At 53.5% G+C, this 15,737-nt stretch overlaps 1 protein-coding gene across 1 annotated transcript in view; it reads left to right on the forward strand.

Moving 5' to 3' along the window:
• LASP1 (LIM and SH3 protein 1) overlaps nt 1–15,737 on the forward strand; it is a 39,557-nt gene that overhangs the window by 19,604 nt on the left and 4,216 nt on the right. The window contains exons 4-6 of the mRNA XM_047081166.1: nt 4,914–5,021; nt 13,017–13,167; nt 13,537–13,640. Coding sequence (XP_046937122.1) covers nt 4,914–5,021; nt 13,017–13,167; nt 13,537–13,640 — 363 coding nt within the window. The remainder of the gene's footprint in view (nt 1–4,913; nt 5,022–13,016; nt 13,168–13,536; nt 13,641–15,737) is intronic.

The following is a 15,737-nucleotide window of genomic DNA, read 5'->3' on the forward strand; positions in this document are numbered from 1 at the left end:
CCGGGCTCCTCCTGTCTCTCGGGCAGGCTGAGGACCTTGTGAGAATGGCGGCCATTCTCCATGCGGTCCTCGCTGAGGGCCAGGCCCTGACCTCATTTAATCCTTATGACCACCTGATGAAAGAGAGATTGTTTTGTCCCCATTCTACAGATGGGGACACAGGTTTAGAGAGGCTAGGCCCCTTGCCCAGAGCCCAGTGACAGAAGCAGATTTCAAACCCTTTGCTCTTACCAATTCTGTAGTCTGACGTGGTGCCCAGCCTGGTACTCTTGACCCACAGGATGCCGTTACCAGTGGTGGGGGACAGAGAGAGAGAGAGAGAGAGTGTGTGTGTACACACATGCACACACACACACACACACACACAGACACGTGCGCACATGTGCGTACTGGAATACAGATTCCTAGGCCCTACCCAAGAGGTTTCTGGTTGGTAGTTCTGGGCAGGGCCCAGGAATCTGCATTTTGACTGCCCTGGTGATTCTCGTGAGCCTTTTGGACATACTCAGAGCCTTAGAGCTGGGCTGGGGGGCAGGCAGGGAGTGGGTGGAACTGACCCCAGCTCTCCCCTTGCTTCTGCCGCGTGGGGTGTGAGTCACAGAGTCGGGGCTCTGGACTGGGGTAGGTGGCGGGTGGGGGTAGGGCCCCTGCCTTCTTTGCAAGCCTGGTTCTGTCTTCCTTCTACCTCGCCCCCAGCTCTGTGGTCTGAGCCTGGCCGCTTTTCTCTCGTAGCTTTTTTTTCCCCTCCCTGGTAAAATGGGGACAGCAAAGCCCAGTCGCCTGGAGGTCCGGGGCTGGCCGATGCACTGGGTTTGGAAGGGATGAGTGGGCCTGACCGGGGGTGGTGACAGGTTCTGGCTCCTGTGGCTGCTGTGGGGGCAGGGCCTGCTAGAGCAGTCTGTGGCTGGCAGGAAGGGAAGTGGGAGCCTCCTCTGCCTACCCTGCCCCACCCCACCAGGGTGTCAGTTGGTCTCTTTCCAGGGCCCCTTCCTGGTCTGGGTACGTGTGTCTCAGCCCTCTCCTCTGGAAGCCGCTGGTGCTATTTCAACTTTATTTGTTTTCCTGTCTCCAGTTTGGTTCCCAAAGTGGTACTTTGGGTGTCTGGGACACCTGGAGCCTCCCTTGCAGAGGAGGTAACCACAGAACTGACCAGAAATGACCTTCTGGGTGGTCCTGCCCGGGCCTGGCTGAAGCAGGGAATGGGAGACTGGGGCCCAGCTGTATCCCCTACCCGAGGTAGCTCTCCCACCTCCAGCCCCCAGGCTGAGCAGAGAGGCGACATCTTTGGGGTGGGGCTGAGCTGGGGGTGTCTGTGTGGCCCTCTGAGGCCCTGCAGAAGTGCAAAGAGAATGCCTCTTTCATTTTCTCCCCCATCTCACACCCCCGTGGTGCTGGGCAGTCCCAGCACAGAGTGAGAAATGCCCTGAGGCACAGGAGAGTGTGGTCTGTGACCAGCACAGGAGGCAGCATACTGGTGTCACTCTAATGTTTAGAGATTTATTTTTGAGAGAGAGAGAGAGAGAAAGAGAGAGAGAAAGAGAGAGAGAGAAAGACGCAGAATCTGAAGCAGGGTCCAGATTCCAAGCTGGAAGCGCAGAGCCTGATGTGGGGCTCGAACTCACAAACCTTGAGATCGTGACCTGAGCCAAAGTCGGACGCTTAACCGACTGAGCCACCCGGGCGCCCCACTTCTGTCACTCTTACCTAAACCAGCTGAAGGTCAAATCCTGGGTCTGCCACCACTAGCTGTGTGATCCTGGGCAAGTTATTTCACCTTCCTGAGTGAGCCTCAGTGTCTTCATCTGTAAAACGGGGCTTACCTTTCTCCAAAGGTTATTGTGAGGATATTAGTATATATTAGGCATTTAGAACAGTTCCTGGCATAGAGTCAGCACTCAATAAATGTTCACTATTAACTATTCTCCTGGAAAGGAGAGGAAATGGAGCCTGCCTGGGCACAATGAAGCTGGGGAGTAGACACAATGACCTTTTCATGATTGCTTCCAGCACTGAGTTTTCCATTAGTTCTCCTCCCCATCTGTGTCTGTCTAATTTTAAAACTGATTTCTTTTCTGTTAGAAGGAGGTGGGTTACATCGTATGGGCGCCCAGCACATAGTAGGCACATAGTCGGTGGAAATTGTTGGTATTGTATTTTTTTTTTCCAGAAAACAATTTTTTTTTTTTAAGTCACGATCTTTTATGTTACGTCAGCAACGCAGTTATGTTCTAAATTATGCTGTTGGGAGATTTTGTGTTTGTTCAGTTCAGTCACCACTCATGTGACAAACACTTATATTTGTACCTCCTTTGCTCGGGCATCAGATCTGGCCCCGCCTTGGGAATTTCCAGGATGGGAGGCCCAGGCAGTTCCTAGGCATGGAGTCATCCGCCCACAGTGCTGAGTTGTACCCTGACCCTACCAACAACTAGGCTGAATGACCTTGGGCAGATCCCTTCCCTCCGAGACCCCCATCACGTCCTGGCGAGCCATCCCAGATGAGGGCAAACACTCCTGCTTGGGTGACAAGGAAACCCGGACAGAGGGGCTCTAGGCAGCGGGGCCCTCCCCGCACTCCTGGCTCTCGACCTTTTCCCTGTGCACCCACTCCAGCACCAAAAGGCCTCTCAGAGAATGTTTCTCACCTTGATTCTTCATAATTAAGGCCTGCAGGTACATAAAAATGGTCACAAACTCCAGAGCTGGGTGGGCTCTTAGAGATCAGCTGGCCGGCCCCCGGCTCAGGGGATTCCAGAGAGGGAGACTGACTTACCTAGTGACATACAGCAAAGAGGTGCCGAGCCCAGACCTCCCTCCATCCTTTCTCAGCCCCCATTCCACCCCAGCCCCGCCCTATCTGGCTGCCTGTGCCAGGAGTGAAATGAATTCTCCTTCCCCGGCAGGGAGGGAGAGGCAGTTCCTGAGCTTGGGAACTAGCTGATGTCATTGTAGTGTCGCCATGGCAATTATTCCCCTGGATTAGGGGCCTGACCCTTACAAGGCCAGGAAGTGGAGGAGAGAATGGGGGTCTGGCACTTGTTCAGCACTTTGAACGTTGACAGAGCACTTCCACGCTTGCCCTATCAGTGGGTATTGAGCCCTGCCTTGCTTCAGGATGCAGTTGCTGTGTGAGGGCCACTGTCTGTAGTCTGTACCATTGATTGGAATGAGTGGTACTATCCCCATTTTACAGATTGGAAACGGAGGCTCAAGAGGTTAAGTCATTTGCCCGAGATCACTTAGCAAGTGGGAGACTGCGCCCGTGTTAGAACCAGCTCCCTCTGGCTCTTTGCCCATGCTCGGTGACGGGAAGCCCCCCTCTCCATATTTCAACTGATTCCTGTGACAACCCTTTTACAGATGAGGAAACCGAGGCCAGAGACCTTGGATTTGGGGCTTCTGCATCTGGAGCTGTAATTTTCTGGCTCTAATGCTTTCCCCTCCCTAATGCCCCTTCCCCAAAGGGTCCCTGTACCTCCAACACAAAAAGTTGCCCTGCTGCTCCAGGCCTTCCTGGAAGAGGTGACGCTGGAGGCAGTTCTGGGCCCTTGGGGTGGGTCAGTACTTGTATTTACTGCATTAACTTCCAGTCTGATGGGAACTAGCATATCCAGGCCTTTGATTTTAGTCTGGATCAGAACGGAGGAGCTTCTGAAACCTTTTTAGGATGAAGAACCCCATGGATGGGTAAGCTGGGCTCCAGACAGTGGACAAGGACCTCTGACCCCTGGGGGTTGTGCAGAGGAACTGACAGGTGTGGCCACAGATTTATACGTGTGTGTTGTTGGTCGGGTCAGGGTGCAGCTCAGCCCTGTGGCCAGATGTCTCCATGCCTGGGAGCTGCCCGGACGTCCCATCCTGGAAACTCCCGAGGTCCTGGGCCTCGTGTCCTGGGCTGACCTGCTTCTAGGACAGTGGAGCAGCCCCCATGGAGGAAATCCAGGCAGCTGGTGGGGTTGGAACAGCTGCCTTCTGAGGGGGACAGTGAAGCCTCTGGAAGCCGAACGGTTCTCTGTCCCATGGGCATTCCCAGCCTCCATTCTGTGCTTCAAACCCCCCAGGAGAAAACAAGATATTTTTCATATTTCGGTTCTATTAGTGTTCAGGAAGTCCTTTCGTACGTCCGACTTGAGCCCCTCTATACTTGAATTTCTGTGGATTTCTCAGAAGAAGAAGGCAGTGGTGGGGTGGTAGGAACCCTGTTGTGAAGTCCTGTCTGTCCCCCGCCAATTTCATCCCCTCATGTGGCATTGACCTTAGAAGAGTCTCCAGGAAGCCGCCAGGCCTGTCAAAGGCTCATTGATGGAGTCTTCGAGTGGCTGTCTCACTGCCCTTCTCTCTGGGTGCTAACTCTGTCCCTTGGCACAGCCTTCATTCGGCTGGTCGCTTAAACACTCCTCCGGGCTCTCAGTGGGTAGGGCCACATCCTGGCCGGGGCTGTCTTTGGAGCTCTGGAAAGAACCTTCTTCCTATAGCTTGCAGGCAGGATAGGCTAGCGGTGAAGGGTCAGGAGTCCCGGCAGATGAGAGTTTGCACCATGGTGGCTCTGGACATTTATTGCCAAGCTGTGTGACCTTGGCAGGGGACTTTGCCTAGCTCTGGCTCAGTTTCTTTATCTGTAAGATGGAGCCAATAATAGAACACGGTAAGACTGACATGAGAGAATTCACGTAAAGCACTTGGTGCTCGGAATGCCCTGAGTACGTGTTAACGGGTTATTGTTAGCGGCCTAACACTTTTTGGCTAAGGCTTCTGCTTTGCATTTGGGGGTGGGTGATAGATGTCGCTGCAGGGGGATTTCTGGTCGGGATCTCTCTCCTGGCCGGTTGCCACCTCAAAGGTGGCCACAGGCTGGGGCCCTCTCTGCTGCCCCTGCCTTCACTCGAATCCCTTTCCCCTCCTTGGTCCTCCAGGTGCGCTACAAGGAGGAGTTTGAGAAGAACAAGGGCAAAGGCTTCAGTGTGGTGGCAGATACACCAGAACTCCAGAGAATCAAGAAGACCCAGGACCAGATCAGTAACGTATGCTCCCCTGCCCGCCGTGGAACCTGCACTGACCTGCTGCCCTCCCCACTCCTCCCCTCCCTGCCGGTCTGGCAGGCATGAACGAGGCCAGTTCGCCGCTGTTCCCCAGGCCCTTCTGGGTGTGCCTGGGTGGCAGCCGCTTGAGCAGAGGGAAGAAGGGGTGTGAGGTTCCCAGAGGCCTTTTTTTCTGTGCACCCGTATTCCCCTGTTCTGCCCTCTGCCCACAGAGCACGTCTGCCTTGGAAGCACCATACTTCTGGGGATACGTGGACAGGATGGGCCTATGTGCTACATCACTCCCCACCCTCTCTGAAGTTTTTCCTTTGTTTCCTTTCCCCTCCTGGCTATGGTGGGTGTCAGGGTCCAGACTGACTGTTTTGTCTAAGCACAGAGGTCATAACTGGGTGGCAGGGGTGGGGAGGGGCCAGCCTCCCCCTCGTCTGTCTCTGGGTGCTGACATTGCAGTCATTTCCGCCCTCCCTCGGCCTCCTCCCCCACCTCGGCCTGCTCTTCCTTCCTGTGTAAAAACCCCAGCTGGCTTTGCCGGCTGGCCCCGTACCCCCTGGCCTGGCCCTCCTGGGCTGGGGATGGTCAGCCGTGTGTGGCTGGGGCAGGACTGGGTATAGAGAGTGGGTTGTAGATCGATGGGCCCATGGCACCTGTGGCCAGGGGATAGGCATTGGTTTCCTGCTTGGTAGAGCCAGCGGCCAGCAGCCAGTGCAGCTCTGCCTTTGTGGGGAGGCCGCCTGGGGGGTTTTGGGTATGTGGGGGCGGAGCGCTGCTTTGAGCCACAAGCACAGAACATGGGCTGCGGACCCGTGCACAGGGTCCTGGGGCACAGAGTTGCAGTGTGGGCCTGGCCAGCCTCGTCTGGGAGGTCCTACGAATGGACGCCTCGGCAAACAGTTGTCTTTATGTCTAGAACAGGGAGGGGTCAACAGGTTGCCCAGTGTCTCTCTGGGCTGAGGGCCTGGGTGCCAGGTGGTCCACCTGGCGCTCATCCCTGGGCTCCACAGGCCTCCCCCTTCCTCCCCCCGGCCTCCTTGATGGGGCTGTGCTGGGAAAGGTCTCCACAGCGGCTCAGGTGGATTTCAGAGCCAGAACCTACCCTGGGAGCACCCGTCACGCCCAAGCCCATGGCCGTCAAACTTTGCAACCTACGCTACGAAATACATTTCACATAGCGACGCCCCAAACGGGCACGCTTGTTTATTTAGAGAGAAAAGCAAGTCAAGACTTACGTGAAAGAATCCTTACTACTTGGAGAGCGTTCAGATATCTTCTGTTTTATTTTATTTTGTAAAGATGCTCGTTGCAGACTTAACCGAACGGGTAACAGAGCGGGTTTTGCCACGAGGCTGTTGCCCTGCAGTTTGAAATTTGTGGTTTGAGGAAATGGAGCGCTTCCTTTGGGCTGGGAGGGCTCTAATCCACACCACCACCGCCGCCACCCCTCCCCTGGAATACACACATAAATAAAGCCTGTTTCAGTTGCTTCTTTATAAGCCAGGGCCTGGCCGAACACCCTAGAGCTTCCCTGCTGATGCTGCCCAGACCGTCTGGAGGGTAAAGAGGGTTAAAGAAGGACTATGCCTTCCAACTCTCCACATGGCAAGTGGGAGGGAGGGGGCAAAGCCTTGGGCAATGGGGAAAACCTGGAATGGCTCACAAAACTGGCATCCTGACTCCCCAGCTTCTGTGGCTTTCCACTGCGAGGACACGTGCTGTCCTCCACAACCCCAGCACATCCCCTCATTGCTTCCAGCCTGTGGGTTTTAGAGGGCAGAAGACAAGCAAGCCCAGTCATCTCTGCGTCCCTCTCTGGAAGGCTTCCAGAGTATTCCCTACCCAGTCATTGGAGGTGTTAATATCTGAGGAGCCCTGGTAACAGAACTCACTGTGGCCAGGACACCTACACCTAAGGAGATAACTATCTTTTCGTTAACCACAGGGCTGCAATTAGCTGATTGTCCTCTGCTCTGAGTTGGGGGAGGTGACTTGAACCTGACCCGATTCTGCTTTTGCAGCTTTAGCTGGGACCTCTGAGGTGTGACCACGAACCTGGAAGACGCTTGGTTTTGGTGAATGCAGTTAGAGTCTGTCAAATGCGGGCCTCCAAATACCTATGCTACAATCACGTGGAAAGGTTTATTAAAAATGCAGACTTGGGCGCCTGGGTAGCCCAGTCGGTTAAGTGTCCGACTCCGGCTCGGGTCATGATCTCACAGTTTGTGAGTTCAAGCCCCGCATCGGGCTCTCTGCTGTCAGTGCAGATCCCGCTTCCGGTCCTCTGTCTCCCTCTGTCTCTGCCCTGCCCCTGCTTGCACTCTGTCTCTCTCTCCTTAAAGAATAAACATAAAAACAAAAACACTGAAAAAACTTCACCAAGCCCTCGTCAGAAGGTGTCAGGCCTGGCCGCCTCCCGAACTCTAAGGGAACTTGAAGCTATGCTTAGAGCCATTGTTCAATTGTCCCAACCTCCAGAAGAGTTTTGGGAAAAGATAGTGTTTAGAGCCACACCTTTTGTTTTGTATCCAAAATAGCATCCTGTGTATAGTTTGTCACTCACTTCCCAGGTTAGCTGTTTCCAGGGAGGTCAGAGCATCTTGCAAAGAGATGAGATTTGCCTCCCTGGAGGAATATATGCTCCAGATTAGAGGATTTACAAGCAAGAGCATTTTGAAAAAGTGGCTGGTCTCCCCCGGTGGTGTTTCAACACTTTGGACGTGTGTGGTCTGTCATCCATCAGATCAGTGTTGTCAATGTTATTCTCATTTCTGTAAAGGCAGACCTGTCTCCTTTCCACCTTGTGGCTAAAGAAGAGGCAAAGAGGAAAGCTTGGTTGAAAAATTGGGCCGTTGTGGGTACTGAGAATGTGTGAAAACTTTTGAGGCAAGGTGCTAGTAAGTTATACTTCTGGGGTGATTGTGTCTTCATGAAAGGCATCAAAAGCGTTGCGAGGCCAGGGATGGCCTCTGGGATGCAGTGTATCCTTCTGGAATCCTGGCCTTTGGTCATGAGCTCTAACGGCTGTAAGGGACCGGGGAATTTTTGTCGTGGACACCCTTTTTCTGGAAGCCCCTGCCTAGTAGAGAAGCTCTGCTTTTATTTGCCTATGTCTCTACTTACATGATGATTTTCTGTATACAATTCTTTTCCTTCTTCTGTGAAATGTAACAACCCGGTAACACATGCAGTAAACACCTCTGTGTGTACTGATCAGTCAAGAAACAATATTACTGAACTCCTCTTACAAGTTTTCAAAGTGTTAAAAACATAATTCTCCTGCAGTGAGCACCTATCATATATTTCACTTCATTATGCTGGAGGGTAGGAAGGCAGAGGTGATGCCTCCTCGGTGAAAGAAAGTGCTGGATACAGTTAGATGCAGAGCTGGTCCATGCCCTGCCAGTATCTGTAGAACTGGTTAATGTTCTACAAGACCATAAAACCATAAACTCTGGGAATATCTTTGCCAGGGGCAGAAATGCTTTGCCTTTCTGTTAGTTAAAAATAATCAGCAGGGCTGGGCACCTGGGTGGCTCACTCAGTTAAGCATCCAGCTCTTGGTTTCGGCTCAGGTCAGGATCTCACAGTTCGTGGGGTCGAGCCCCACATTGGGCTCTGAGCTGACAGTGGGGAGAGCCTGCTTGCGGTTCTCTCTCCCTCTCTCTCTGCCCCTTCTCTGCTCGCTCGCTCTTTCTCTCAAGATAAATAAACATTTAAAAAACTAATAGCTGGCAGTGCATATTCTGTAAGTTAGCTTCAGTCTTTAGAATCTGGGCGTAATCAGCAGTAAATGGTGAAGTCAAACAAAAATTCCATCCCCAGGGTCAAGTGACCTGGAGGCAGGCTTGTGGGACAATCCTCTAGGGTAATTTTTGAAAACATGTGCTGTTCTTTTCTTTATAAGTTTAATATGGAACCATGCATTTCTAAACACTATAGTTTTGGTTTTCCTGACTTTGAACATCTAATAGGTATTCTTTTTGTGTCTTTCTTCCTTTGGTCGACAGGACCCAAAATTTCAAAGATTCAGGCACAGGGCGCCTGGGTGGCTCAGTCGGTTGAGCGTCTGACTTTGGCTCGGGTCACGATCTCATGGGTCGTGAGTTTGAGCCCCGCATCGGGCCCTCTGCTGTCAGCGCGGAGCCTGCTTCAGATCCTCTGTCTCCTCTCTGCCCCTCTCCCACTTGTGCACACTTGCTTGCTGCCTCTCAAAAATAAGCAAAACACTAAAAAAAAAAAAAAAAAAAAAAAATTCAGCTACGTATTTGCGTGTAGCTATAGCTCACTCTTTTTCATCGCTGGGTAGTGTTCCGTTTAATGCTTATATCGGCATTTGATTGATGCTGGTGTTTGTGTGGAGTGGAATTGCTGGGTCTGAGAGTTTATGACCCTTCACCTTACCAAGTAATGCTCGTCTGTTTTTCAAGTAGCTGGACTGACTTACCCTCCCGCCAGCAGTGATGAGAGAGTCTCCACAGCGCTACGTCCTTAGACTTACTCATTTTAGCCATTTTGATTGTATATCATGGTATTTCACCACGATTTTAACTTGCCTTTCTCTGATAACTAATGAAGGTAAACGGATTTACATTGGTTTTACTTATTTATTTAAAAAAATTTTGTTTAATGTCTATGTATTTTTGAGAGACAGAGACAGAGCACGAGCAAGGGAAGGGCAGAGAGAGAGGGGGACCCAGAATCTGAAGCAGGCTCCAGGCTCTGAGCTGTGAGTGCAGAGCCCAACGTGGGGCTTGAACCCATGAACCATGGGGTCGTGACCTGAGCCCAAGTCAGATGCTTAACTGACTGAGCCACCCAGGTGCCCCTATTTATTTTATTATATTTTATTTTATTTTATTTTATTTTATTTTATTTTATTTTATTTTATTTCATTTCATTTCATTTCATTTCATTTTATTTTAGAGAGAGACAGAGAGAGAGAGAGAGAGAGAGAGAGAGAGCACAGGCTGGGGAGAGGGAGAGAGAGAGAATCTTAAGCAGGCTCTATGCTCAGTACAGAGCCCGACGCGGGGCTCGATCCCACAACCCTGGGATCAGGACCTGAGCTGAAATCAAGAATCAGACGCTCAACCAACTGAGCCACCCAGGCATCCCAAAGATTTACGTTTGTTTTAAAAACAAAATGTTATTAGTCTGTAATCGGGAACAATATTGCACGGTAGTTGAGAAGCAAGGGTGTGATGTTAGAGCTGGATTCCGATAACCCACCAGTTACCCACCTCCGAGCGTCCGTTTCCCCACCTATAAAATGGGGGTGAGGGTGCTACATAGTTGTAGGGCTGGCTGAGAAAAGGAAATGAGTAATCCATGTAAGGGCACAAAACAGGCCCTCAGCAAGTGGGAGACGTTATAAAAAATGCACCCTGGCTGCTGAGTTGCTGATTCCATTCGGAGCCCATGTTCCCCTGTTGACCATGACGTAGAATCATGTGGCAGCATCGTGGGGAGTCAGACCTTGGTTTTCCACCAGCGTGAGGAGAGCAGGGGCTCAGAACACAGAACGTCGGCTAGCAGAGAAAATGGGTTTCTGGAGCTTTGGAAGGGACCTCCCAGCTGGTCATCCCAGAGTCCCGGCTAGCAGGGGCCTGGGCCCCTCAACCCACGTGCACTTGGATCTTCTGGGCACAGAACAGGGTGTCCTTCCACGGTGGCCCACAACAGTTCTTAAGCTGGGGATCTGCTGACAGCTCTGGGCTTGTGGTGGCCCTCCCTTTGGGGCTTTTAGAAGGTCAGAACTTTAGGGGCGCCTGGGTGGCTCAGTCGGTTAAGCGTCCGACTTCAGCTCAGGTCACGATCTCGCAGTCCGTGAGTTCGAGCCTCGCGTCAGGCTCTGGGCTGATGGCTCAGAGCCTGGAGCCTGCTTGATTCTGTGTCTCCCTCTCTCTCTGCCCCTCCCCCGTTCATGCTCTGTCTCTCTCTGTCCCAAAAATAAATAAACGTTAAAAAAAAAAAATTAAAAAAAGGTCAGAACTTTGCCGCATGTGGAGCGGGGACCAGCCAGACCCCCAGAGTCTGGAAAATGTTTCTTTCCCTTTCGGATGTGCGAACACCCTTTAACCTGCCAATTTGCTTCTCCCATCATTCGGTGGGTTGGCAGAGCAATGACAGAAGTTTCTCACTCGCTGGGGAAACGGAGGGAGAGGAAGTGGGGAGTAGTGGCCCAGGTGGCCCAGACTGGGAGGGACTGTACCCTGCTTTTCTCAGGCCACTTATCCCTGCCATGCTGCCTCTCCTTCCCTCAAAGTTAGGGGGACCTTATGCTCGTCATCCCTGTCGCAAGGGAAAGGCGTGCTTACTCATAGTTATTCCAGAACAAGAAGACATGGCCTGGGACGAAGGGCAGACTTGGGCCTGTGGTCACCTTGCTCCATGCCTGCCCTCAGGAAAGGACCCGTGTAGCTGTGACTTTGTCCCTGTGTCCCTTTGTCCCTTATTGAGTAATGAAAGCTCTGTCTTGGGAAGGCATTTAACTTCTGAGCACATTTTCCTCTTCTGTAAAATGGGAATTAAAGTGTACCTGCCCAGCTTCTTTTTTCAGGGGGACTATCCCCAGGGCCAAGGGAGATCATGTGCAGAGAGGCTTCTTATGCACTCAGTGTGAATCGCTGAGCAGATGCGAAGGTTATTAATATTAACAGTAGCAGGTGATATGTGCATGGGTGCTGGGGAGGGTTCCTTTGTGTTCGGGCTCGCCACGCCTCCATCCACCTGGGGCAGCTGGCCCTCATGTTATCAGTATTGACTCCTGTAGTGGCTGTGTCAGAAGCAAGGTCGATTCTACCAGCTACTTGTGGAAACACGCCCCCAGCACAGGCCTCTGTCCTCTTCCACACATGCACTTCCCCTTCCCTGGTCACTGGCTCCTGGGGTCAGGCGTCTTTTCCTTCACAGAAAGTAAACACAGGAAGCTGACCTTTCTAACCCCCCAGGACAAAAGTCGGAAGGGCAGTTGCCTTGCGTGCCTAAAGGCCTCAGGAGGGTTGGCCCCTCTCCTTATCCCCCTCCCCACCAGTGGACAGGGGTCACTGAGGGAGTGGGGCTCGGGGACACTTGCCTTTTGCTCTTGTCTTAGGAATCCAAAAGCAGGGCACTGGCCCTGTGTCTGAGAACTTCACCCCTGGGTGCCCTTCTGGGTGGGAGTTGAGGGAACCCAGGGGTTTTCAGTCCGGCCAAGACTGGCTGCCTCCCCCTGAGGAATGGGCTCAGCCCATTTTGCCATTTGGGTGTGAGTCCCCCCCCTGGGGCATGACGGGAAGGGGCAGGGCTGGTCCTGACCCAAACCCCTAAGTGAGGCCCTGCTGCCTTTCCAGAGGACGGCCAGAAGGGACTGCCCCGGGCTGGGACAGCTCCTATCAGGCCTTGGGGCACAGAATCACTAGTTCCTTCTGCTCCAGATAACAGGGCAAGCTTTGCTCTCCTCCCTTCCTTGATGAGGAGGGAGGACCCTGCATTTCTTGTCCTGCAGCCTGGGATCCTCAACAGAGCCCGGTGAGGTCACGCCCACAGAGGCAGAATTACCTAATGCTGAAAAGCATAGGCCCTGGAGTCTACGTGATCTTGGACAACTCACTCAGCTCGTCAGTGCCTTGGTTTCCTTCTTGTGCGTTAACTGGGGACCGTCACATCCCCCCTCGTAGGTGCTGACAAGTTAAAACGAGCCCATGGTGCATCACCCGTAGCACAGAGCCTGGCGCCCGGCAGGTAGTCAGGGAACAGGAGTTGTCACCCTGCAGCAACACCGGAGGTAGACACCGATGCCCTCTCTTACAGAGGTGGAACCTGAGGCCCAGCAAGGTTAAGCAGCTTATCCAAGGGCACACAGCTGGTGTGCCTCCCGCAAGGACCTGGCTCTCTCTGCCTGTAGCCCTCGGGGAGTCTCTCCTCTCCTGGGAGATCTGAAGTGGCAGGGAGCTTTGGTTGGTTTGCTGTGAGTCCTTCACCTGGCACTTTCTCCCGCTGCAGATAAAATACCACGAGGAGTTTGAGAAGAGCCGCATGGGCCCCAGCGGGGGCGAAGGCCTGGAGCCTGAGCGCCGAGATTCCCAGGACAGCAGCTACCGGCGGCCCCAGGAGCAGCAGCAGCCGCCCCACCACATCCCCACCAGCGCCCCGGGTGAGCCTGAGGCCTGTGGGGCAGAGGACCTGCGACCAGGCCGGCTGTGGGATGGGGAGGAGGTCAGAGAGAAGCCTTGTCTCCGTGCACACACAGGCACCTGTTCACGCACACCCTCAGATCCATCCCACCAGGGGCATCGAGCACCGGGGTCAGGGTCTATGCCGGCTCCCCAGCGTGTTGGTAGAGACACAGCCCCTGCTGTAGAATATGCAACACTGACACACAAGCCTTTGAGGCGTGGGGGCCGAGCCAGGTTGCGGGACGGGGGGGGGGGGGTGGAAATGCACGATAGGGGAATCATGGGGGAAGGCAGGGACTGCGTTTGGCAAGACAGTTTCTGAGCCCCGTCTCCCCCCCGTCTTCCAGTTTACCAGCAGCCCCAGCAGCAGCAGGTGGGACAGTCTTATGGTGGCTACAAGGAGCCTGCAGCCCCGGTGTCCGTACCGCGCTGTGCCCCAGGCGGGGGCGGAGTGAGTAGCTCTGGCCAGAGGGAGAGGTCCTGGAGCTGGGAGGTTGGATGGGGCCCGGGGAAGCCTCAGGAGGCCAGAGGTGGATGGGCAGATGGACGTTGCTCAGAGATTCTCCTTAGAAACCCCACCCAGGAGGCCTGGCTTTCCCTGACCTTTGATCCCAGCTCCTGTCGTCATCTGCAGGCGATAGGGACCTCAGCCTCTGATCAAGGAAGTGTACTTAGTGGACTCAGCCCTGGGCTGGGATTGAGGCCCTGCATTCGAGCTCTGGGTGTACCTTGCGCAAGTTACCTCTCCCTGCCCGGTTTCCTAACTCCGGCTGCTCAGGAGCACACAAAGTACCTTTCTGTTTGGGGCCTTCCAGACCTAGGCCACGCTCCCCACCCTTCATGAGGATGACCCACCCCTATGTCCTTCGGATCTCAGCTTGCCCCTGCCTCTGAGGGGCCCTCCCCAGCCCCCCATGTCAGGCGGGTCTCCCCTGACATCTCTATCACTCCCCCCGGTGCCCTTCAGAACACTTTCCCCAACTCAGAACCGTTCTGTGTGTTAACTTCTGTGTGCCTCCCCTGCTGAATGTGAAGCTCTGTGCGGGCAGGGCAGTGTTCCTTGGGCTCAGCTGCCGTGAGCCAGGCCCAGAGCGGGCACTCATCGATACTGCCAAGTAAACGACGAGTAAAGAGTAGGAAGTAGGGCAGGATCAGGCTTCCCGGCCCTTCGAGTCGAAGTGCCCCGTCTGTAAGTCCTGATCCTTATCCCATCGAGGGGGCTGCTGAGCCACTCATACCACCGAGCTCCTGGCTGAGCTCAGCCCCTCTGTGCTGGGTTCCTGGGAGTTCGAAGCTGCTCATGTTGGAGCAAGAGAGACAATACCTAGAGAGGTAAAATAGCCCTGAGATACATGTCCTCCTGGAGCCTTATGCCCTGGGTACGAGGCAGTAAACAAGGGAGTGTCCGTGCTGTGTAGGGTACCGGGCAGGACCGAGAATCCGTCTGTAGGATTAGATTCCAGATAGACCAGCCGGTCCTTCAAATACTTGCGAAACCTATCTTGGACATGAGGGATTTGGCCCTGACTAAAAGACCACGTTCCTGCAGTCTTGGTGCTCACGTTCCAGTCAGGGAGGCAAACGAGGCAGTAAAATAAGAAGGTATATATATAAGGTCGGATGGTGGCACGTGTTGTGAAGAAAAAGACAGCAGGGTGATGGGAAGGAAAGCAGCAAAGTCCTCAGGATGATGAAAGGGTGAATGATTCAGGGAGAATAGCAACTGCAAAGGCCCTGGGGCCAGCAAGAAGGCCAAGGCAATTAGAGGAGAAGAGGGTAGGAGATAAGGTCAGATCATGCAGGGACTTGTAGGCCACAGGAAGGCCTTTGCAATTAGTGAGCTACGCAGAGTGACAGGTTTTGGCTTATGTTTTTAATTTTTTTTTTTCTTTCACGTTTATTATCAAGAGACAGAGAGAGACAGAGCACGAGCAGGGGAGGGGGAGAGAGAGGGGGAAACACAGAATCCGAGGCAGGCTCCAGGCTCTGAGCTGTCAGCACAGAGCCCAGCAAGGGGCTCGAACTCACAAACCACGAGATCATGGCCTGAGCCGAAGTCGGGTGCTCAACCGACAGAGCCACCCAGGCGCCCCTCGGTTTATGTTGTTAAAGGATCGCGCCGGCAGCTGTGTGAGAAGAGGCAGTAAGAGGTTGAGGGTGGAGGCAGGGAGGTGGGTGAGGAGGCTGTTGTGGGAAGCAGGCATAGCTGGCATCAACCCAAGAGATAGAGACAGACTTCGTGATAAGAGACCAAGGTCACTTCTGGGGGTGTGTGACCACTTATCCCACAGCCTTTGGGGCTGATGGAGCTGGTTTCTGTTGCTTGAAAGACAGTTTGCACTTTGGTGCTAGGGGTACCCGGCTGGCTCGGTTGGTAGAGCATGCAACTCTTGATCTCAGGGTTGTAAGTTCGAGTCCCACGTTAGACGTAGAGATTACTTAAAAATAAAATCTTAAAAAAAAAACACACAACAAAAAGAGGGGCACCTGGGTAGCTCAGTCGGTTGAGCATCCAACTCTTGATTTTGGCTCAGGTCATCATCCCAGG

Source organism: Lynx rufus, unplaced genomic scaffold (genome assembly GCF_022079265.1).
Source record: "Lynx rufus isolate CCGP_SWC_20201006 ecotype Redwood Valley unplaced genomic scaffold, mLynRuf1.p SCAF_18, whole genome shotgun sequence".
NCBI classification, from domain to species: domain Eukaryota; kingdom Metazoa; phylum Chordata; class Mammalia; order Carnivora; family Felidae; genus Lynx; species Lynx rufus.